The sequence below is a fragment of the Protomyctophum parallelum genome (assembly GCF_964188405.1).
Source record: "Protomyctophum parallelum genome assembly, chromosome: 4".
NCBI lineage: Eukaryota > Metazoa > Chordata > Actinopteri > Myctophiformes > Myctophidae > Protomyctophum > Protomyctophum parallelum.
The window spans coordinates 53,032,870-53,056,758 of NC_139700.1; the positions used below are offsets into that span (position 1 = coordinate 53,032,870).

The 23,889-nt window shown below is 45.3% G+C and overlaps 1 protein-coding gene across 2 annotated transcripts in view; it reads left to right on the forward strand.

Moving 5' to 3' along the window:
- LOC310856859 (Golgi apparatus protein 1-like) overlaps positions 1-23,889 on the forward strand; it is a 123,404-nt gene that overhangs the window by 75,187 nt on the left and 24,328 nt on the right. For both annotated transcript variants that reach the window (XR_014569102.1, XM_083762364.1), the window contains exons 13-19: positions 4,979-5,065; positions 5,680-5,742; positions 6,036-6,149; positions 6,513-6,601; positions 10,009-10,126; positions 11,318-11,410; positions 12,528-12,665. Coding sequence is in view for 1 of the 2 variants with exons in the window: in XM_083762364.1 (XP_083618490.1) it covers positions 4,979-5,065; positions 5,680-5,742; positions 6,036-6,149; positions 6,513-6,601; positions 10,009-10,126; positions 11,318-11,410; positions 12,528-12,665 (702 nt within the window). In the remaining variant the exon portion in view is untranslated. The remainder of the gene's footprint in view (positions 1-4,978; positions 5,066-5,679; positions 5,743-6,035; positions 6,150-6,512; positions 6,602-10,008; positions 10,127-11,317; positions 11,411-12,527; positions 12,666-23,889) is intronic.

A 23,889-nucleotide genomic window follows, 5' to 3' on the forward strand; every position in this document is an offset into this window, starting at 1 on the left:
AATTAATTAATAATAATTCATCTTTAATCTGACCTGGTGATTAATAAACTAGGGTAATGTTTACATGGGCAGATGACGGCCCGGAGTGACGCCAGGAAACGGAAGCTTATCACTTCCCGTACACCGAGCGAGTCCACGGCTCTCTAAAGAGCCTCATTTCCACTCATGATGGCGGCACCGGCTCCTGAGTGGAGCCCCCTGGTGGCTCCTGAGTGGAGCCCCCTGGTGGCTCCTGAGTGGAGCCCCCTGGTGGCTCCTGAGTGGAGCCCCCTGGTGGCGGCACGGGGTCGGTTTTAAAGGGGGTATGTCACGGCCCGAGATTAACGTTGCTGATAAGGAACATCACGTGGTCTGAATGAAAACGATTTTAAACGACACGTGACTATATCTCAGGCTCTGACGTGACCTAGCATATAGTCAAGCTGAGTGGCTAGCGCACTAAAGGCTACCTGTTTTGAGGTAACTTTCTGCGTCATACTAGGTGAAATTATCATAAAAAATAAAATAAAATCGGTCGGAAATCTTCGTTACAATGACATTGAGTTGACGTGTAAGTTTTACGGTAAACTGTTGCGTTTTCTTTTTTTCGCGTGACGAGTTCCATGCTCTCCCCGTCTCCCCCCGTCTCCCCCCGCTGACATGGCCTCAAACACGGCTAAGTGCTGAACAGGGCTCCGTGCTGGAGCCCTGGAGCTTCACATGAGGTTACCACTGCCTGTCTAGCGCTACAGCGCCGGGCTAACCTGAGCCCTCTCTCCCTCTCTCGACTCTCTCTCTCTCTCTCTCTCTCTCTCTCTCACACACACACACACACACACACACACACACACACACACACTCTCTGTCTCTCTAATGATTAGGCCAGTTGCTGTATAGTGTTGTATAGCCTATCTGATCAGCGATCACCAGGGAGCAGCGACAACACACACACACACACACACACACTCACGTCTCACACACTGCGTCTTGCATCAGCCTTCAGCGCGCATATGGACTGCCTTACGCACCGCCAGTCTCTCCCTCCGTATCTCTCTCTCTCTCTCTCTAATACTAATAATAAAACGCATCACAGCGCGACAACATATATCGGTATATCACAGTATCAGTATATATCACTGTTAACAACTTATCATATGTTGCATCAACTGCAGCGAGCAAAGGCTCTGCTCTGCTGCATCCAATAATAAATATATCAACTAGTCCAGTGCGGACTGGTCATTTCATTTGTATTGGTGCCGAGTGCAAAGCACAAGTTGCACAACCGATTGTTTTAATTCAAAGTGGTATATATATTCTGTGAAATGTGTATCGTCATTCCGTGTATACAAGCTCCAAGTGTTGTGTCCACAACTCACATGCAGCGCGTTGAGCTTGCAGATCGTCGGTGCCCCACTCGCCATGAATCCAAGCAGAGGTCTTCACAAGTATAGGTAAAACACTGCCAGTCTGCAGCACAATGGCCCGTTGTGCAAAGTGTTGAGATTTTACTTGTGCGATATTCAGATAGTCTACAACCGATTGTTATAATTCAAAGTGTTATATATTCCGTGAAGTTTATATTTTCATTTGGTGTACAAGTCATGTTTTTAATATGCCTTTATCAAATGATAGAGAGATAAGCCATGCAGCCCATTGACTGCATGTCACTCTGCCTACATGCTGACAATGTGCGCACGTTGTATTAGCCTACATTATAACGTGACATTTATTATACAGCTCGAAAATATAGCCTCTCTGCAAGCTCACAACTGGTTGTGGACACTTCTATAGGTCTGACTCTGCTATTAATTTCTGTACCAAGTCGCCAGAGCAATGGTAAAGTGTCTATCATTTTTTAATTATATGGAGAGAAAAGTCGAGAGTCGGGATCTGGAGATTTGCACATAGTGTGACATGCTGACAGACAATGAAAGAAACATATACTTCCACTCACAATTTAGGTGGCTTTTAAAATGCGGTACTTATTCCTTCATTAAAAAATATGATTGGCACCTCATAAGTGTAAATATAAAATCCAATATAATATAGCCTACAATTGAAACCTGCTACTGCAGTGATTTTATCCTGTGTTCAATGCGTTGCTGCGTTTGTGTGTGGACATATATCTCTGTCGTATGGCCAGGGATTTTTTCTAAAACGGAGGACGAAAATATCCGTTTTGCAAAAGATCCATGCACGTATAGCCTGCGCCTCAGAAGGCATGTGATGTCTTCGTCTAATGAAACGATCATCTCATTAATCATTGACATAGCGTTGTTTAGGCTATAATGATCAACTTGTATGGGTGATCATTTTATGTATATCAAATATTATATTAACTCAAGGTAATTAATGCTACAGCTCTGAATATAAATGTCGGAACTGGTGTAAAATGGAGAATAAGTCTGTTGCAGTGTTGCGCACTGAAAACCAGAACAGGTACGCCCCTTTTCCAACTCACCCCCACGAAAAGTGAAGAGCGGTCACCCTGGGATTTCGAAAAGTGAAGGCTTGCCCCAAAGCCATGAATAGCTCGCTCCCAAAGTGTGGTTATCTCGCCCCACAGCGTGGATATCTCGCCCCAAAGCACGAATATCTCGCCCCATGTTTATTTCATGTTTATTTTACCTTATTTCTCATATTAGAACCTTTAGAATCAATGTTGTTTGTCAAAGGAGAACATTTAGAACCAGTTTGTTGTTGGTGGTCAAATGAAAATGATGCATGGTACCCAGGGGGCAAACCACCCTTTTTTTAGGAAACCTGCATTTGCCATGACCTCAAAGGTTGTCCACCAGAAATAATATCTAAATTGTCAAAATTAATAATATCGAAATTGTGCTTTACCATGATTTCTACCATGAGTGTTGACTGTTTTGGCAAACACAAGCAATATTAATCCATTGGCTAATGTATGGCCCAGAAGGGACATATATCCTTGAGCTTGCATATTGTCAATATGGCTGCAAAAGAAAAGAGACAATGTCTCTTTTCTTTTTCACGTTTCACGTTTCGGGTAGGCACCATCTTGTAAATATGCACAATAAGGGTCCAGACACACCCAATAATAAAAAATAGGTATTCCATTGAGTCTCTCATGGTCAGAAACCATGAAATAGACACCAAGTTTGCATTTCTAGCTCATCTGGTTCAGAAGTTAGTGCCAAACCTATATTTTCTGATTTCCAGCAAAAGAAATTGACCGGGTTGTCCATATAGGTTGTGATCCTATGAGATATTATTTCTGGTGGACAACCTTTGAGGTCATGGCAAATGCAGGTTTCCTAAAAAAAGGGTGGTTTGCCCCCTGGGTACCATGCATCATTTTCATTTGACCACCAACAACAAACTGGTTCTAAATATTCTCCTTTGACAAACAACATTGATTCTAAAGGTTCTAATATGAGAAATAAGGTAAAATAAACATGAAATAAACATGGGGCGAGATATTCGTGCTTTGGGGCGAGATATCCACGCTGTGGGGCGAGATAACCACACTTTGGGAGCGAGCTGCTCATGGCTTTGGGGCAAGCCTTCACTTTTCGAAATCCCAGGGCGACCGCTCTTCACTTTTCGTGGGGGTGAGTTGGAAAAGGGGCGAGCGTACCTGTTCTGGTATTCAGTGCGCAACACTGCAACAGACTTATTCTCCATTTTATACCAGTTCCGACATTTATATTCAGAGCTGTAGCATTAATTACCTTGAGTTAATATAATATTTGATATACATAAAATGATCACCCATACAAGTTGATCATTATAGCCTAAATAACGCTATGTCAATGATTAATGAGATGATCGTTTCATTAGACGAAGACATCACATGCCTTCTGTGGCTATTGGAGAGCTCCTAGTTGCGCACGGATACTTGTTATTTTTTCCAGTGGTTCCTAAATGCTATAGTTTCTTCGAATATATCTAATCTTCACATGTTTTCGCGCTGTGATGCGTTTTATTATTAGTCCTATTCGAGAGAGAGAGAGAGAGAGAGAGAGAGAGAGAGAGGGATACGGAGGGAGAGACTGGCGGTGCGTAAGGCAGTCCATATGCGCGCTGAAGGCTGATGCAAGACGCAGTGTGTGAGACGTGAGTGTGTGTGTGTGTGTGTGTGTGTGTGTGTGTGTGTGTGTGTGTGTGTGTGTGTGTGTGTGTGTGTGTGTTGTCGCTGCTCCCTGGTGATCGCTGATCAGATAGGCTATACAACACTATACAGCAACTGGCCTAATCATTAGAGAGACAGAGTGTGTGTGTGTGTGTGTGTGTGTGTGTGTGTGTGTGTTGTCGCTGCTCCCTGGTGATCGCTGATCAGATAGGCTATACAACACTATACAGCAACTGGCCTAATCATTAGAGAGACAGAGTGTGTGTGTGTGTGTGTGTGTGTGTGTGTGTGTGTGTGTGTGTGTGTGTGTGTGTGTGTGTGTGTGTGTGTGTGTGTGTGAGAGAGAGAGAGAGAGAGAGTCGAGAGAGGGAGAGAGGGCTCAGGTTAGCCCGGCGCTGTAGCGCTAGACAGGCAGTGGTAACCTCATGTGAAGCTCCAGGGCTCCAGCACGGAGCCCTGTTCAGCACTTAGCCGTGTTTGAGGCCATGTCAGCGGGGGGAGACGGGGGGAGACGGGGAGAGCATGGAACTCGTCACGCGAAAAAAAAAAAAACGCAACAGTTTACCGTAAAACTTACACGTCAACTCAATGTCATTGTAACGAAGATTTTCCAGTGAAAAAAAATTTTTTTTGGTTGACACTTTCAACAATTATGAAGCTAAGTCTGACACCAAAACCACTAGCATGAGTTGATAGCCACCAGGACTGCTAACTCGCAGAGCCCAGAGGCGCTCTGCCCTTAGTCCAGATACAAGATCAATTTCATTGGTCAAATTGTGCGATCCCGACCTGATGTCATAATCCAAAATGCTAATTTTAATAGCATTATTAGCTCCCGAGGGCCGTGACATCCCCCCTTTAAGGTTTGCTGACAGTTGTGTTTGTTCTGTTGTGCAGGAGCTGGAGTGTCTACAGGACCACCTGGAAGACCTGGTGGCGGACTGCAGGGACGTGGTGGGGAACCTGACGGAGCTGGAGTCTGAGGTAAGACGTGGTGGTGGGAGGCAGCCTGACGGAGCTGGAGTCTGAGGTAAGACGTGGTGGTGGGCACTGGGCAGCCTGACGGAGCTGGAGTCTGAGGTAAGACGTGGTGGTGGGCACTGGGCAGCCTGACGGAGCTGGAGTCTGAGGTAAGACGTGGTGGTGGGCACTGGGCAGCCTGACGGAGCTGGAGTCTGAGGTAAGACGTGGTGGTGGGCACTGGGCAGCCTGACGGAGCTGGAGTCTGAGGTAAGACGTGGTGGTGGGCACTGGGCAGCCTGACGGAGCTGGAGTCTGAGGTAAGACGTGGTGGTGGGAGGCAGCCTGACGGAGCTGGAGTCTGAGGTAAAAAGTTAAAAACACATCATTGTTTGGTCAGTCAAAAGGGAGACATCGAAGAGGAAGGATATTTGGTGAATGATCAACATAATGGAATGTCAGAACGGGTATCTCAGGTATATAATATGGAGATCTAAAAAAAAAAAAACATCTTTTCAAACCACCAGATCTTTCTTGTATGAAACGATGAATTAAAAATATGCCAATTTGTTACCCAAACAAAAAAATTGGGATTGGCAGTCCAAGGGTTAAGTCCATGTTCTTGTCTGTCCTGGCAGGACATTCAGATCGAGACTCTGCTGATCCGTGCCTGTGAGCCAGTCATCCAGACACACTGTCACGTAAGTCTCACAGTAACCAAACCTGCTTTTATATATCCTTATGCTGGGCTGTGTAGAAATGGGTTTCCTTTCTTTTTAAACAATGGAATGTTTTTTTTCCTCCATTCTGGTAAAATGTCAAACGTCAAATGTTTCCCCAACCAGCAGGCCTTGTTAATTTACCACACCAGTACACTGAACTTTACCACTACTGACTGTCTCTGTTTCTCTCTCTCACACTCTCTCACACACACGCACACACACACACACACACACACGTGCACACACACACACACATGTGCACGCGTCCACAGGAGGTAGCAGACAACCAGATCGACACGGGGGACCTGATGGAGTGTCTGGTGCAGAACAAACACCAGAAGGAGATGAACGACAAGTGCGCCGTGGGCGTCACCCACTTCCAACTGGTGAGCCCATTCTGACCTGAGATCAGATTCATACGAGGTTTCCGCCGGACACACACTGGTCTGATGAACCCATTCTGACCTGAGATCAGATTCTAAAAATGTCAGTCGCTCTTCGATTTTTCAAAAATAGCAGACCTACAAGCTCGATATGAGCTTGTAGATCTGCTATTTTTAAATAGCTAAAGCATAACATGATGCTGACACCAAAATGGGTGCCTGGTCAGAATGGGTTAAGGGTAACTGGGTAATTGGGTACCGGTAATATTCCAAAAGGATTGGAATTTCTTTTGCATATTTTGGGGGCAACAACTGCATTTCTGTAAATGTAAATAACAGTAAATGTGTTTTCTTTGGTAACTACAGATCCAAATCAAAGACTTCCGTTTCTCCTACAAGTTCAAGATGGCCTGTAAAGAGGACGTACTGAAGCTGTGTCCCAGCATTAAGAAGAAGTAAGTCACCTGACATTTATACTTTCAATAATTCATTAGTTTGATTAAAATGTAGGGGATTTAATGGCTGTCAAGCGCTACCTATCAGCTTGTCGAACTGCTGTTTTTGTAAAATCGTGAAAATGTGTCACAGATCTTTGAATATATTCTTTCACAGCGAACGTTTTTAATGGCTGTCAAGCGCTATGAGCTTGTCGATCTGCACATTTTCTTTAATCGTGAAAATGTGGCACGGATCTTTGAATATATTCTTTCACAGCAAACGTTTTTAATAGAGCTGGGACTCGATAATTTTTTTTTTAATCGCATATCAATATTCAACACGAGAACAGCGAGAAACCTTTTTTTTTAAATGTTTTTTGGTATCCCAGTGAATCAACGAATAGTGACTACAGGATACCACTCATTTTCAACATTTTACTGTCATTAATATACCTGTTGTGGAAATAATAATAAAAAGTCACCCCATTCTGTGTTGCCTAGAACTGGAGTACATCTCAGTGACATCACAAAGCTGTACTTACTTCATATTGTTTCTGTTTTTTGTCAGACCTCCAGTTCTAGGCAACACAAAATGGGGTGACTTTTTATTATTTCCAGTTTTCAGTACTATAGAAAAGCGCCCAGTGAGAAACGTTCCGCGGTGAAAAAAAAGGTGCGATTAATTTATCTGTAGTTAATCGCGATAAATTTTTCTGTAGTTAATCTAAATTAATCGCAATTAGTCCCGGCCCTAGTTTTTAACTCAAATGGTTGCTTCTGGGAGGTCCCTGGAACTACATATTTAGCAGCCAAATACATATAGTTCGGGGGCTCCTTGACATGAACCACTGACACACAAACATGGGTTTGTCAGAAAACTGGTCAGGATTTACAAGACGTTTTGTAGAATCTTTGCCTCAGCCCTAAATGGGTTAAGTGGCTAACTGACTGGTCATTGGGTGTTGTCAGGGTGGACGTGGTCTCTTAAGTGGCCTTGTGGTTAGAGTGTCCGCCCTGAAGCTGGGAGGCTGGGGTTCGATCCCCGGCCGGGTCATACCAAAGACTGTAAAAATGGGACCCGATGCCTCCCTGCTTGACACTCAGCATCAAAGGGTTGGATTGGGGGGTCAAATCTACTAATCAAATGATTCCCGAGCGCGGCACGGCTGCAGCTCACCGCTCCTTGGCTGCAGCTCACCGCTCCTTGGCTGCAGCTCACCGCTCCTTGGCTGCAGCTCACCTCTCCTTGGCTGCAGCTCACCTCTCCTTGGCTGCGGCTCACCTCTCCTTGGCTGCAGCTCACCGCTCCTTGGCTGCGGCTCACCGCTCCTTGGCTGCGGCTCACCACTCCTTGGCTGCAGCTCACCTCTCCTTGGCTGCGGCTCACCGCTCCTTGGCTGCGGCTCACCGCTCCTTGGCTGCGGCTCACCGCTCCTTGGCTGCAGCTCACCGCTCCTTGGCTGCAGCTCACCTCTCCTTGGCTGCGGCTCACCGCTCCTTGGCTGCAGCTCACCGCTCCTTGGCTGCGGCTCACCTCTCCTTGGCTGCGGCTCACCGCTCCTTGGCTGCAGCTCACCTCTCCTTGGCTGCGGCTCACCCTTCCTTGGCTGCGGCTCACCGCTCCTTGGCTGCAGCTCACCGCTCCTTGGCTGCGGCTCACCGCTCCTTGGCTGCGGCTCACCGCTCCTTGGCTGCGGCTCACCTCTCCTTGGCTGCGGCTCACCGCTCCTTGGCTGCAGCTCACCGCTCCTTGGCTGCAGCTCACCTCTCCTTGGCTGCAGCTCACCTCTCCTTGGCTGCAGCTCACCTCTCCTTGGCTGCAGCTCACCGCTCCTTGGCTGCAGCTCACCTCTCCTTGGCTGCAGCTCACCTCTCCTTGGCTGCAGCTCACCGCTCCTTGGCTGCAGCTCACCGCTCCTTGGCTGCAGCTCACCGCTCCAAGAGATGGGTCAAATGCGGAGAACAAATTTCACTGCGCTAAAGTGTGTGACAAATCACACACTTAACTTTAACTGACCTCTCTCTGTGTGTTTGGGTGGGGTCAGGGTGGAGGGGTGAACTGACCTCTCTCTGTGTGTTTGGGTGGGGTCAGGGTGGAGGGGTGAACTGACCTCTCTCTGTGTGTTTGGGTGGGGTCAGGGTGGAGGGGTGAACTGACCTCTCTCTGTGTGTTTGGGTGGGGTCAGGGTGGAGGGGTGAACTGACCTCTCTCTGTGTGTTTGGGTGGGGTCAGGGTGGAGGGGTGAACTGACCTCTCTGTGTGTTTGGGTGGGGTCAGGGTGGAGGGGTGAACTGACCTCTCTCTGTGTGTTTGGGTGGGGTCAGGGTGGAGGGGTGAACTGACCTCTCTCTGTGTGTTTGGGTGGGGTCAGGGTGGAGGGGTGAACTGACCTCTCTCTGTGTGTTTGGGTGGGGTCAGGGTGGAGGGGTGAACTGACCTCTCTCTGTGTGTTTGGGTGGGGTCAGGGTGGAGGGGTGAACTGACCTCTCTCTGTGTGTTTGGGTGGGGTCAGGGTGGAGGGGTGAACTGACCTCTCTCTGTGTGTTTGGGTGGGGTCAGGGTGGAGGGGTGAACTGACCTCTCTCTGTGTGTTTGGGTGGGGTCAGGGTGGAGGGGTGAACTGACCTCTCTCTGTGTGTTTGGGTGGGGTCAGGGTGGAGGGGTGAACTGACCTCTCTCTGTGTGTTTGGGTGGGGTCAGGGTGGAGGGGTGAACTGACCTCTCTCTGTGTGTTTGGGTGGGGTCAGGGTGGAGGGGTGAACTGACCTCTCTCTGTGTGTTTGGGTGGGGTCAGGGTGGAGGGGTGAACTGACCTCTCTCTGTGTGTTTGGGTGGGGTCAGGGTGGAGGGGTGAACTGACCTCTCTCTGTGTGTTTGGGTGGGGTCAGGGTGGAGGGGTGAACTGACCTCTCTCTGTGTGTTTGGGTGGGGTCAGGGTGGAGGGGTGAACTGACCTCTCTCTGTGTGTTTGGGTGGGGTCAGGGTGGAGGGGTGAACTGACCTCTCTCTGTGTGTTTGGGTGGGGTCAGGGTGGAGGGGTGAACTGACCTCTCTCTGTGTGTTTGGGTGGGGTCAGGGTGGAGGGGTGAACTGACCTCTCTCTGTGTGTTTGGGTGGGGTCAGGGTGGAGGGGTGAACTGACCTCTCTCTGTGTGTTTGGGTGGGGTCAGGGTGGAGGGGTGAACTGACCTCTCTCTGTGTGTTTGGGTGGGGTCAGGGTGGAGGGGTGAACTGACCTCTCTCTGTGTGTTTGGGTGGGGTCACTGGGGTCAGGGTGGACGTGGTCTAACTGACGTGTCATTGTGTTTGGGTGGTGTTTTGCGGTCAGGGTGGGCGTGGCTAACTGACGTGTCATTGTGTTTGGGTGGTGTTTTGCGGTCAGGGTGGGCGTGGCTAACTGACATGTCATTGTGTGATTGGTCAGGGTGGACGTGGTCATCTGTCTGAGCACCACGGTGAGGAACGACACCCTGCAGGACGCCAAGGAGCAGCGCGTCTCCGTCAAGTGTCGCAAGCAGCTGCGGGTGGAGGAGCTGGAGATGGTGGGTTCGTTGTCTGTCTGTGGGCTTGTAGATCAGCTATTTTGTGTCCTGCACTGTAGTGCAGGACTTGGGTGCCTTGATACAAGTCCAGTGGGCACCTCAGAATACTTTGATAATATCGGTGTTGGACTTGATATCCATTAGCTCCTTGGCTATTTTTAAAACTAAATTAAAGGTATATTCAGTGATTTCACTCAAAAAAACCTTAGGTTTCGTTTTTGGCTGTGGGACCCAGCCTTTCGTCCAATCAGGATAGAGAGTAAAAAACTAAACCTAAGGTTTTTTGACCCCCAGGGGTTAACTGGGGACAGGGAGGAACTCCTTATATGGCCAGCACACTCTATAGTAGGGAGGATTATCACAACAAAACAAAAAAATAAGTGATATTTGAATTAAGTGAAATCACTGAATATACCTTTAAAGACCCACTTTGATAGGAAAGCCTTTTTAAACCCATGACCAATGTATGCTTTTAATTTCCTTGATAATGTAATGTAATTATGCCTGCTGTTTATTGTTATGTAACACTGTTGTTTTTATATTGTTAAGCACTTTGTGACACTGTCAAAAAAGGTGCTATATAAATAAAGTTGATTATTATTATTATAATATCGGTATCTGCCGATCATGAGAAAAACAATCTGTATCTGCCCCAAAAACCCTGATCAGAGCATCCCTAATCACTTTAACTGTTGAACCTCTATTCACATTCATATTAAACCCTGATCAGAGCATCCCTAATCACTTTAACTGTTGAACCTCTATTCACATTCATATTAAACCCTGATCAGAGCATCCCTAATCACTTTAACTGTTGAACCTCTATTCACATTCATATTAAACCCTGATCAGAGCATCCCTAATCACTTTAACTGTTGAACCTCTATTCACATTCATATTAAACCCTGATCAGAGCATCCCTAATCACTTTAACTGTTGAACCTCTATTCACATTCATATTAAACCCTGATCAGAGCATCCCTAATCACTTTAACTGTTGAACCTCTATTCACATTCATATTAAACCCTGATCAGAGCATCCCTAATCACTTTAACTGTTGAACCTCTATTCACATTCATATTAAACCCTGATCAGAGCATCCCTAATCACTTTAACTGTTGAACCTCTATTCACATTCATATTAAATGAGTGAATGTGTTGTAATAACCGTGTGTTCTCCTCCTGGTCAGTCCGAGGACATCCGTCTGGAGCCAGAGCTGTACGACTCGTGCAAACAGGACATCAACAGACTGTGTCAGAATGTGGCCTTTGGAAACGCACAGGTCAGCCACAGCACTGCGCTGGCACAGCACTGCCACCGGGGGGCAGTCTTGTTACATTATTTAAAACTTAAAATCACCCTCTATGTACGATTTTTGAACTACAACAACTTTAGGGCATTAAGTTGTCTATGGATATACGATTCAAGATTAAAATAGTGTGCTTGTGTGTGTTTATTTTATTTGTTTATTTGGATCCCCATTAGCTACTACCTTTAGCAGCAGCTACTCTTCCTGGGGTCCACACATAAAAATACATTACATCATAATTATGAAATACATTTTACAAGACTGTAAGAAAAACAGTAAAAAAAATAAAAAATACTACTAAATATAAAACAAGTGATTAATTAAATATTACATCGCAACCATGAATACAATTTCAGTTTGAGTAGCCTATATATACCGTTACAGTATGAAAGATTTTAAACCGTGTTCAATAGAGCACCGAAGTCCTGACGTAACTCGCTCATCCCTTCGATTCCCCTGGTTCGCGGAAGTAATGTCTCTATGGAGAATAACATGGGGTGATCTTAATATCGTCTACTATAAGCGTTGTGGTCCAAAAATAAACAAGCTGTCTCGGCGTTATTGTCGGGAAGGTGTCTCTGTATCGTTTGCAACAGTCAGTCACTCATATATGATACAGTCTGCTTCTAGCGAAAATCTAAATAATTCAGCAGCAGTAACATTAGCGTTTTCTCTGTCAGTTGGTTCTTCATATCCATATGAGTGAAGCGGCCGGGGTGACATGTTCATTTTTCAAACACAGTTGTTATATGAAGCGATCTAAAAATCCTCCTATGGCGATTTCAATGCAACTAAACAAATACATGAACCTGGGGACAGACGCCCTCTACTGAAAGTGACGTCAGACTTCGGTGCTCTATGACTATCATCAAAAAGCAAGTGACATGAGATATTTCTTTAACTTATTTTGTGTGTGTGTGTGTGTGTGTGTGTGTGTGTGTGTGTGTGTGTGTGTGTGTGTGTGTGTGTGTGTGTGTGTGTGTGTTTGTGTGTGTGTGTGTGTGTGTGTGTGTGTGTGTGTGTGTGTGTGTGTGTGTGTGTGTGCGCGTGTGCGTGTGCATGTGTGCGTGCGCTCTCTCTCATGCTGCAGGTGATAGAGTGTCTGAAGGAGAACAAGCGTCACCTCTCCCAGCGCTGTCACCACCGCGTCTTCAAGCTGCAGGAGACGGAGATGATGGACCCCGAGCTGGACTACCAGCTCATGAGGGTCTGCAAGCAGATGATCAGGGTACGCACCAACCCCCCATTCTGACCTGAGATCAGATTCAGATGATCAGGGTACGCACAGGGAAGGGAACCCACCCCCCATTCTGACCTGAGATCAGATTCAGATGATCAGGGTACGCACAGGGAAGGGAACCCACCCCCCATTCTGACCTGAGATCAGATTCAGATGATCAGGGTACGCACAGGGAAGGGAACCCACCCCCCATTCTGACCTGAGATCAGATTCAGATGATCAGGGTACGCACAGGGAAGGGAAGGGAACCAACCCCCCATTCTGACCTGAGATCAGATTCAGATGATCAGGGTACGCACAGGGAAGGGAACCGACCCCCCATTCTGACCTGAGATCAGATTCAGATGATCAGGGTACGCACAGGGAAGGGAGCCGACCCCCCATTCTGACCTGAGATCAGATTCAGATGATCAGGGTACGCACAGGGAAGGGAACCCACCCCCCATTCTGACCTGAGATCAGATTCTCTAAAAATGTTCTTCTACAATCTACATCCTGACAGTTCTCTGAAAAAGCCTATGTTTCTGTCAGTCGTTCTTCGATCTTTCAAAAATAGCAGACCTATACAAGCTCATATAGCGCGCCACTCGGTGGCGCGCTATATGAGCTTGTAGATCTGCTATTTTTCAATAGCTAAAGCATGACATGATGCCATAACACCAAAAGGGGTTACCGCCACAAAACGGGTTAAGCATTATGTTGTACTTTAGCTATTGAAAAATAGCAGATCCGCGCTACGAGCTTGTAGGTCTGCTATTTTTTTTTTATCTAAAAAATGTGACACAAATCTTTGAATATAAATTCTTTCAGAGTGAAAGCTTTTAACTCATATCTTTGCTTCTGTGGTGGTCCCTGGAACAAGATATTTTAACTCATATCTTTGCTTCTGTGGTGGTCCCTGGAACAAGATATTTTAACTCATATCTTTGCTTCTGTGGTGGTCCCTGGAACAACATATTCTGTGGTGGTCCCTGGAACAACATATTTTAACTCATATCTTTGCTTCTGTGGTGGTCCCTGGAACAACATATTCTGTGGTGGTCCCTGGAACAACATATTTTAACTCATATCTTTGCTTCTGTGGTGGTCCCTGGAACAACATATTCTGTGGTGGTCCCTGGAACAACATATTTTAACTCATATCTTTGCTTCTGTGGTGGTCCCTGGAACAACATATTCTGTGGTGGTCCCTGGAACAACATATTTTAACTCATATCTTTGCTTCTGTGGTGGTCCCTGGAACAACATATTCTGTGGTGGTCCCTGGAACAACATATTTTAACTCATATCTTTGCTTCTGTGGTGGTCCCTGGAACAACATATTTTCAGATGGGGGTCCGCGGCCAAATACAGATAATTCTACCACAGGTCGTTTCGAGGAAGCAATCATCTGATTGGTTGAAACAGCCTTCTAGCCGTGGGTTAAACCAGCACCGTTCAACACCTATAATCAAAACAAAGAATTCAGCCGCTCTGTTCTCCCAGAGCGCTATAGCAAACTCGGTGGCTAGGCTATAGCTAGTTTCTTGGGACATTTGTGGTCGTCTAGTGACTACATCTGTCATTAAAAAGAATATATTCTTTCAGCGATTTTCTTAGTTTTAAGGGTAACTGTTGTAGAATTGCAATATTACAATCAAGGGTGTGATTTAACGTGATTATTGCTACTTCAGTGATGCTTGCGGAACTCGACTTCGTCTCGTTCCTGACCGCATCACTGTCGAGGCAATAATCACGTTAACCCCTTAACACCCTCTCGTGTAATATTGCTTAATTCTGGGCGTCCTCGACATGAAATATTGAAAACCACTGATATAGAAACATGAGGTTTTTCAGAAAAATGTCATGATTTAGAAGATTTTCTTTGTTTATCTTGACGTCAGTCCTAAATGGGTTACGCATTATGTTATACTTTAGCTTGTAGGTCAGCTATTTTTGAACATTCAAAGAACGACTGACATAGAAACATAGCTTTTTCAGAAAACTGTTAGAAGACATATTTAGAATCTGATCTCAGGTCAGAATGGGTTTAAAGTATGTCAGAATAATAATAATAATAATAATAATAATAATTTATTTGTATAGCACCTTTCATTACATGAAATGCAGCTCAAAGTGCTTTACAGAACAATGGAGAATAAAAGAAAAGCAAGGCAACGACAAAATGCAATACAGTGAGGACATGAATAACAAAAAAATAAAAGATCAATTAAAAGCAATGTTGTAGAGGTGGGTCTTGAGCTGAGCTTTAAAAATGTCTACAGAGGCTGCCTGACGAAGGTACAGTGGGAGCTTGTTCCATGCCGTCGGCCTCTAGAAGCAAAAAGCTGCTTCCCCGTATTTTTTAGTTGCCATTTTTTTAGGCAAAGCGAGCAGGCCGGCGGTGGAAGACCTTAGGGGCCGGTTTGGGACATATTTAGAAGACGTCCCCTGGCTCCTCGCCGTCGTCAGGAGAAAGACGTGAAACGCAACACGAGACGCAAACAACAAAACATGTTGATACAGGATTCACACTCGGTTGCATCATCACAATCCCACTGTCTTAAGAGTGGTCAAGCCTCCCCTCTCATTGGCCGAGCCTCCCCTCTCATTTACACATTATTATTTAACCACTTAACCTAAACCCCGGCTGACCGGTGTCCCCCAGGGCGTCTCGTTTTTATTCCCTCTCGTATCTCTTCACCGAAAATAGCGTAAAGCGTCTTGTTGTGACACTGTGGCAGCCATTGTCTCTCCGGGTTGATTTACATACGAACAATATTATTGTTTCTACATTCCTGTTACTGTTTGTTAACCCATTTTGACCTCGGAACGATTCTGCAAATGCCTTCTAAATGCCTTCTAAATGCCTTCTAAATGTCTTCTAAATGTCTTCTAAATGTCTTCTAAATGTCTTCTAAATGCCTTCTAAATGTCTTCTAAATGTCTTCTAAATGTCTTCTAAATGTCTTCTAAATGCCTTCTAAATGTCTTCTAAATGCCTTCTAAATGTCTTCTAAATGTCTTCTAATTCCTGAAAGCTATGTTTTTCTATGTCAGTCGTTCTCAAACACTTTCATGTCACTTTTCACGATTCTTCAAAAATAGAAGATTCCTTCAAAAAGTAACCCCTTTTGGTGTCGGCATTATGTCATGCTTTAGCTATTGAAAAATAGCAGGTCTACAAGCTCATAGCGCGCCACCGAGTGGCGCGCTACGAAGCCTGATTTATGGAACATCTACCCCTAACCCTCTAAGCCTGATTTATGAACATCTACCCCTAACCCTCTAAGCCTGATTTATGAACATCTACCCCTAACCCTCTAAGCCTGAGTTATGGAACATCTACCCCTAACCCTCTAAGCCTGAGTTATGGAACATCTACCCCTAACCCTCTAAGCCTGAGTTATGGAACATCTACCCCTAACCCTCTAAGCCTGAGTTATGGAACATCTACCCCTAACCCTCTAAGCCTGATTTATGAACATCTACCCCTAACCCTCTAAGCCTGATTTATGGAACATCTACCCCTAACCCTCTAAGCCTGATTTATGGAACATCTACCCCTAACCCTCTAAGCCTGAGTTATGGAACATCTACCCCTAACCCTCTAAGCCTGAGTTATGAACATCTACCCCTAACCCTCTAAGCCTGATTTATGGAAAATCTACCCCTAACCCTCTAAGCCTGAGTTATGAACATCTACCCCTAACCCTCTAAGCCTGAGTTATGGAACATCTACCCCTAACCCTCTAAGCCTGAGTTATGAACATCTACCCCTAACCCTCTAAGCCTGATTTATGGAACATCTACCCCTAACCCTCTAAGCCTGATTTATGGAACATCTACCCCTAACCCTCTAAGCCTGAGTTATGAACATCTACCCCTAACCCTCTAAGCCTGAGTTATGAACATCTACCCCTAACCCTCTAAGCCTGAGTTATGAACATCTACCCCTAACCCTCTAAGCCTGAGTTATGGAACATCTACCCCTAACCCTCCAACATCTACCCCTAACCCTCTAAGCCTGATTTATGAACATCTACCCCTAACCCTCTAAGCCTGAGTTATGGAACATCTACCCCTAACCCTCTAAGCCTGAGTTATGGAACATCTACCCCTAACCCTCTAAGCCTGAGTTATGGAACATCTACCCCTAACCCTCTAAGCCTGAGTTATGGAACATCTACCCCTAACCCTCTAAGCCTGATTTATGAACATCTACCCCTAACCCTCTAAGCCTGATTTATGGAACATCTACCCCTAACCCTCTAAGCCTGATTTATGGAACATCTACCCCTAACCCTCTAAGCCTGAGTTATGGAACATCTACCCCTAACCCTCTAAGCCTGAGTTATGAACATCTACCCCTAACCCTCTAAGCCTGATTTATGGAAAATCTACCCCTAACCCTCTAAGCCTGAGTTATGAACATCTACCCCTAACCCTCTAAGCCTGAGTTATGGAACATCTACCCCTAACCCTCTAAGCCTGAGTTATGAACATCTACCCCTAACCCTCTAAGCCTGATTTATGGAACATCTACCCCTAACCCTCTAAGCCTGATTTATGGAACATCTACCCCTAACCCTCTAAGCCTGAGTGTAGGAGCCAAAACTAACCTAAAGCCATTTTGAGTGATTTACAATGTTATTGCTTTTTTGTTTATTATTATCAGTAGTTGCTTTTTGGTACTTTGGTTTGTTTACTAACATTAGGTGTTTGTTGCAATACTTTATGATACGTTTCTAAATATACTGTGTTATTTTGAGCGATATAACAGCTACTGCGCATGTGCCATTAGGCAGTGACGTCAGATAATAGAAAAAGTGAATAGAGAATTTAGTTGATGCAACAGTGGAACGAAACAAGTTTTTGACCGTAAATTCGTAACGTAAGGAATCGTGCTTTTGTTTATTTTTTGATATTGTTTAAACCAGTCAATTGTTTTCAATTGGATACTTTTTGAGAGAAGCTCAGGAGGATTCTGTTTGGATGGAAATAAGAGACTGAACCTTGCAATAAATTAGGAGGATTCTTTTTGTCTGTGGATGAAAATAAGAACCTGAAACTGAACCTTGCAATAAATTCCTATAAAGTACACAACGACGGTCTCCGCCTTTCATTGGATGTTGTGAGGTGATCATAACAATAAGAAGTGGAGAACTGTTCTATGATACGAGTCAATACTAAAAGTTCTGCTGAATACTACTGTGACTAGTGAAATCGCCATTATATCAAGTCAAAAACTTCGTTCTCTGTGGAACATGTTGTATGGAATGTGCGATGGACTAGAAAAATCCAGGAATTAGCCTACCCCCACTGTATGGAAGGTGCAACGGAATTGTAAGATCCAGGAAATAGCCTGTCCCCCAAAACGGAAAGACAGAGTTGATGCTTCAACTGTTCATTGGAACTGATGTTTGCTGTGGTGGAAGTGACCCCATAGTGGAAATATAAGCTGAAGTATTCCTGAAAACTTGAAAGTGCAACTGTGAAGCAGAATCAACGTTGACATATTTCTAGCGTAATCATACCCGACATCAAAGAAAATGACGCAGCAAGAAAAAGACGCCAGTGGTGCAGTTCCCGAGTTGAGCCACAGGATGGAGCAGTTGCCCACAGAAAACCGTGAGGAGAGATTGCAGCAGTGTATAAATGCACGAAGAGGCAAATTAAGACAATTGACTACAAAATCGAACTACATGGAGTCTCACATGGTCTCTGATGCCTATGTGCAGGAGATTGAACAAGGTGAGATGGAACAGTACAAAAAGCTTCTTGAAGAGTTCAAGGAGGCCAACTATAATGTGCTGTCTTATCTAAATGAAGAGGAAAAGCAGGCAGACCAAGTGAGCTGGTTTGAGCCTAAATTACAGTGTTGCCAAGATTTCATGCAAACTACACATCAGTGGGTGCAGGATACAAAACTGCATTTGGAACTCAGGCAAACAAGTGTCAAAGATGTGGCACCCAATGACAGTATTTCAAACGTGTCACAGCCAAAGAGGAGGGGTAGCGAGGCTGGTTCTGGACGGTCTGGAAGGTCTGGAAGGTCTGTTGCTTCATCGGCAGCTTCAGCACGCCTGAAAGAGGAGGCGAATAGAGCAGCTCTTATTGCAAAAGCAGCTTCACTGAAGGAAATGCAAGCGTTGGAGCAGAAGGAAGCGCAGATACGTGCTGATAAACAGCGACTGGAGCTCGAAACAGCATTGGCTGTATCTGCTGCTAAAATAAAAGTGTTCAAAGAAAATGAAGCACCTGAACAACGTGACGGCATGAATGAGTATGCACAAAGCCATGTTAAGAGTGAGTATGTTTCCTCAGGATCTAAGCTTAGGCCCGATAGCATGCTATTCACGCCTGCAGTAAAGGTGCCTAACACACAACAGAACATTACGTTTTCACCTACTGTGCAGCCGACAACACAGCATAACGACACAAGTGAGTTGTACAGAGTGATGCAACGACAGACTGATATCACAGAGCTCCTTGTGAAGAACCAACAATTATCCCGCTTGCCACAGAGAGAAATTCCTCTATTTCATGGAGATCCACTTGAGTTCTTAACATTTATAAGAGCTTTTGAACATGCTATTGACTCCAGAGCTGAGAGCAATGAAGACAAATTGTACTTTCTGGAGCAGTACACTAGAGGAGAACCAAGGGACCTGGTAAAGAGTTGCCAGCACATGACAGCAAGTCGTGGATACAGTGAGGCACTGCGACTGCTTCATGATCGTTATGGAAATGAGCTTAAAATAGCTTCATCACTAATTGAAAAGGCATTCAAGTGGCCTCAAATCAGGTCAGAAGACGGAAAAGCGCTAAGCACCTTCGCACTATTTCTTATGAGCTGTCGCAACACGATGGAGGACATCAAGTTTATGGACGAGCTTGACAATCCAACAAACATGAGAGTCATAATCTCAAAATTGCCGTACAAAGTCAGAGAGAAGTGGAGGGGCTTTGCATTTGACATCCAAGAAAGTAGGGGTCGCAGAGCCAGGTTTGCTGACCTAGTCATGTTTGTAGAACGGCAAGCTAAACTCATCATGGACCCACTCTTTGGAGATCTATTGGATGCTGCCACAAGTGAAAAGAAAGAAAAAGGAAAACAAGGATCCGGATATGGAATAAAGAAAGAAGTAAAGAAAGGACGTAGCTTTGCTACCAGCATTGCTCCAGTTGAGAAAGAGCATAGTAATGCACCAAAGTCAAGGACTGAAGCTAAAGCACCTGTCAGTGCCTTCACTAAACCATGTTTGTGTTGTGAGAAGAATCACACTCTGGAAGAGTGTTTTAAGATGAGAGACAAAACACACAAAGACAAAATAGAGTTTCTCATGAAAGCAGGACTATGTTTTGGTTGTCTTGGTAAAGGTCACCGAAGTTCTATCTGCAAAAAACGAATGACATGCCAAGTCTGTTCACTGAAACACCCCAGCATGCTACACTTTGCAAGACAAGAGAGGCCTGACAAGGAAAACATGGATGAAGAAAATGAGGAAGATGGCACCACAGAGCACACCACACTAACCAGTGCAATGGTGGCAATTAACAGTGAAACTAGTGCCTGTACTGGGGCCGGAGATGACCTCATTCTTGCCATAGTACCAGTCCAGGTCAAGTTAAAGAAAGGCAGCAAGATAGTTGAGACCTACGCGTTCATGGATCCTGGCAGCTCTGCGACCTTTTGTACCAACAAACTAGCAAGCCAGTTGAACATACAAGGAAGACGCACAGAACTTGATTTGACCACCATGAGTTCTAAAGTACGGGTGGAAAGTTATATACTTACTGACTTGGAAGTTAGTGGGCTCCAAAGCAACAACTTCATAGACTTACCCAAGGTCTTCACTCAAAAAAGCATTCCTGTGACACGGAGGAATATTCCATCACAGAAAGACATTGAAAAATGGCCATATCTCAGTGAAGTCACTTTACCTACCATCAATGCCGACGTGGGACTTCTCATTGGAACCAACATCCACAAAGCATTAGAACCATGGCAAGTGATTAACAGCAGGGACAATGGGCCGTATGCTGTTAAAACAGTACTAGGATGGATAGTCAACGGACCACTCAAGGAACATACAGACACTGACATAGAAAGTGATGCATGTACACAGGTTACGGTGAACCGTGTGTCCATTGAAGATGTGGAGCAGCTGCTAGTACAGCAGTTCAATCAGGATTTTCCTGAGCGTATGTGTGATGAGAAGCAAGAAATGTCACAAGAAGATAAACAGTTCATGGACTCTGTGACAACCTCTTCGTACCACGCTCAAGGTCACCACTACGTCGGACTTCCGAAGCAGAATGCAGCTGCCATTATGCCAAATAATCGGAGCGCTGCTGTGCAAAGAGCACTAACCCTTAAACGAAAACTCTGTAAAAATCCTGGATTCCAACAGGAGTACAATGCTTTCATGAGTGACATGATTAGCAAAGGCTATGCAGTCAGAGTACCGGAGGACAAGCTAAGCAAGCAGGATGGAAAAGTGTGGTATGTCCCACATCACGGAGTCTACCACCCTCAAAAGAAGAAACTACGCGTGGTGTTTGACTGCGCTGCTCGTTTCCAAGGGACCTCATTGAATGACAAGCTTCTTCAGGGTCCAGACTTGGCAAATTCCCTCTTAGGAGTTTTGCTGCGGTTCAGACAAGAGAATATCGCTGTTATGGCAGATATTGAAGCCATGTATCATCAGGTGAGGGTTCCTGACGACGATGCCAACCTATTTCGCTTCCTCTGGTGGCCCGACGGAGACACTGGACAAGAAATGGTTGATTACCAGATGACTGTGCATGTGTTTGGCGCAACGTCGTCACCGAGTTGTGCTAACTTCGCACTAAAAAGGACTGCAGAGGAAAATAGAAGCAAGTCTTCACAGGAGGCTGTGGATACAGTGCTCAATAATTTCTACATAGATGACTGTTTGACATCAGTCAGCAGTGACAGTCAAGCCATTGCTCTGTATAAGGACCTCAAAGCGCTATGTGCCTCAGGAGGATTCAACTTGACTAAGTGGACAAGCAACAGCCGTGATTTTCTTGCAACTATACCAGAAAATGACAGAGCTAAGGATGTGAGAAACGTGGACCTAAGTCAAGATGTGCTGCCAATTGAAAGAGCACTCGGAGTGCTGTGGTGCATAGAGTCAGACACGTTCATGTTCAGGATTAATGTAAAGGACAAACCAGTCACAAGAAGAGGAATCCTGTCAACTGTGAGTTCCATATATGACCCACTAGGTTTCCTCTCTCCATTCATTCTTCCTGCAAAGTGTCTCATGCAGCAGCTGAGCAAAGAGAAGCTTGCATGGGACGAGCCCATCCCAGAGAAGCTGTCCCAGATATGGTTTGAATGGCTGAAAGACCTACATCAACTGGCTGCTTTCTCTGTGAGCAGGTGCGTTAAGCCTGTTGATTTTGGTGCCATTATGACAGCTCAAATCCACCATTTCTCAGACGCAAGCGAGAATGGATACGGAACAGTGTCACACCTCAGGTTGACAAATGCTCAAGGTGATGTTCACTGTGCATTTCTACTCGGAAAGTCGAGGGTAGCACCCTTGAAGCAAATGACAATCCCTCGGATGGAGTTGGCAGCAGCAGTTGTGGCTGTGAACATCGACAAGATGATAAGGAAGGAGCTGCAACTCAAACTGCGAGAGTCAACATTTTGGACAGACAGCACTACTGTGTTGAAGTACATAGCAAGTGACACACTGAGATTCAAGACTTTTGTTGCTAATCGGATTTCCACCATTCGAGACACAACCAAGCTGTCTCAGTGGAGGTATATCAACACCAAGGACAACCCAGCGGACTGTGCTTCTAGGGGGCTCACGGCAAAAAGGTTGATGAGTCACCAGAGCTGGATTCAGGCACCATCATTCTTGTGGGAACCTGAAATTCAGTGGCCAGCCAGATTTCATATCTCTGGGGTTGAAGAGGATGATGTGGAGGTGAGGAAAACAGTCACTGCAAACCTCACACACATAACTGAGAAAACAAACGCTGTGAATAAGTTGTTCAGCTACTACTCCAAGTGGTACAAACTAAAAAAGGCAGTAGCGTGGATGCTTAATTTCAAGGAGTTACTCAGGGACCTGAGTAAGAAAAGGAAAGAGTTACAAGCAGCAAGCAAAGACTCCCAAACTGATCCAGACACACAGAAAACTACAGTGACACAACATATGCAGGCCTACAAGGCAAAAGTTGACAAAGGAGACTTAACTGTTGAAGATCTACAAAAGGCAGAGGCAGAAATCATTCGTTTCAGTCAAAACCAAAGGTATCATGAAGAGATTTCAACATTGGAAAAGGGAACACACAACCTGAAGAGGAATAGCACTATACATAAGCTAGATCCCATGCTTCTAGACGGGATACTACGAGTTGGAGGTCGCCTCAGCAAGTCTGCTATGCCAGCAGAGTCTAAGCACCCAGCTATCATCCCAAAGGATCTGCACATCACCTCTCTGATTTTGCAGGATATTCATGAGAAGATAGGCCACTGTGGGAGGAACTACATGCTGTCACGGCTACGCCAGAAGTTCTGGATTCCTGCTGCAAATTCCACAGTAAGGAAATTCCTGTCTAGCTGTGTCATCTGTAGGAAAATTAACGCCAAGAGAGGAGAACAAAAGATGGCTGACCTGCCAAAAGATAGGCTACAACCAGACAAACCACCATTTACGAATGTTGGTGTGGACTATTTTGGGCCTTTTTTAGTCAAAAGAGGACGAGCCAACGTAAAAAGGTATGGTGTTTTGTTCACTTGCCTAACAACGAGAGCAGTGCACATAGAGGTGGCGCACACATTGGACACCGACTCTTGCTTGAATGCAATCCGGCGGTTTGTGTGCAGGAGAGGCCATCCAGCCGTGATGCGCTCTGATAACGGCACCAATCTTGTTGCTGCTGAACGGGAGCTTCGTGAAGCAATACAAAGCTGGAACCAAACGAAGATTCAAGATTCACTCCGTCAAAAAGGAATACAGTGGATTTTTAACCCGCCGGCTGGCTCACACTTTGGAGGGATCTGGGAAAGGCAGATCCGGTCAGTGAGAAAAATACTGAAATCTGTGCTAAAGGAGCAGGTTGTTGATGATGAAGCTCTCCAAACACTATTCTGTGAAGTGGAGGCCATAATTAATGACAGGCCAATCACAAAGTCATCCGACGACTCAAATGACCTTGAGGCCTTAACCCCTAATCACCT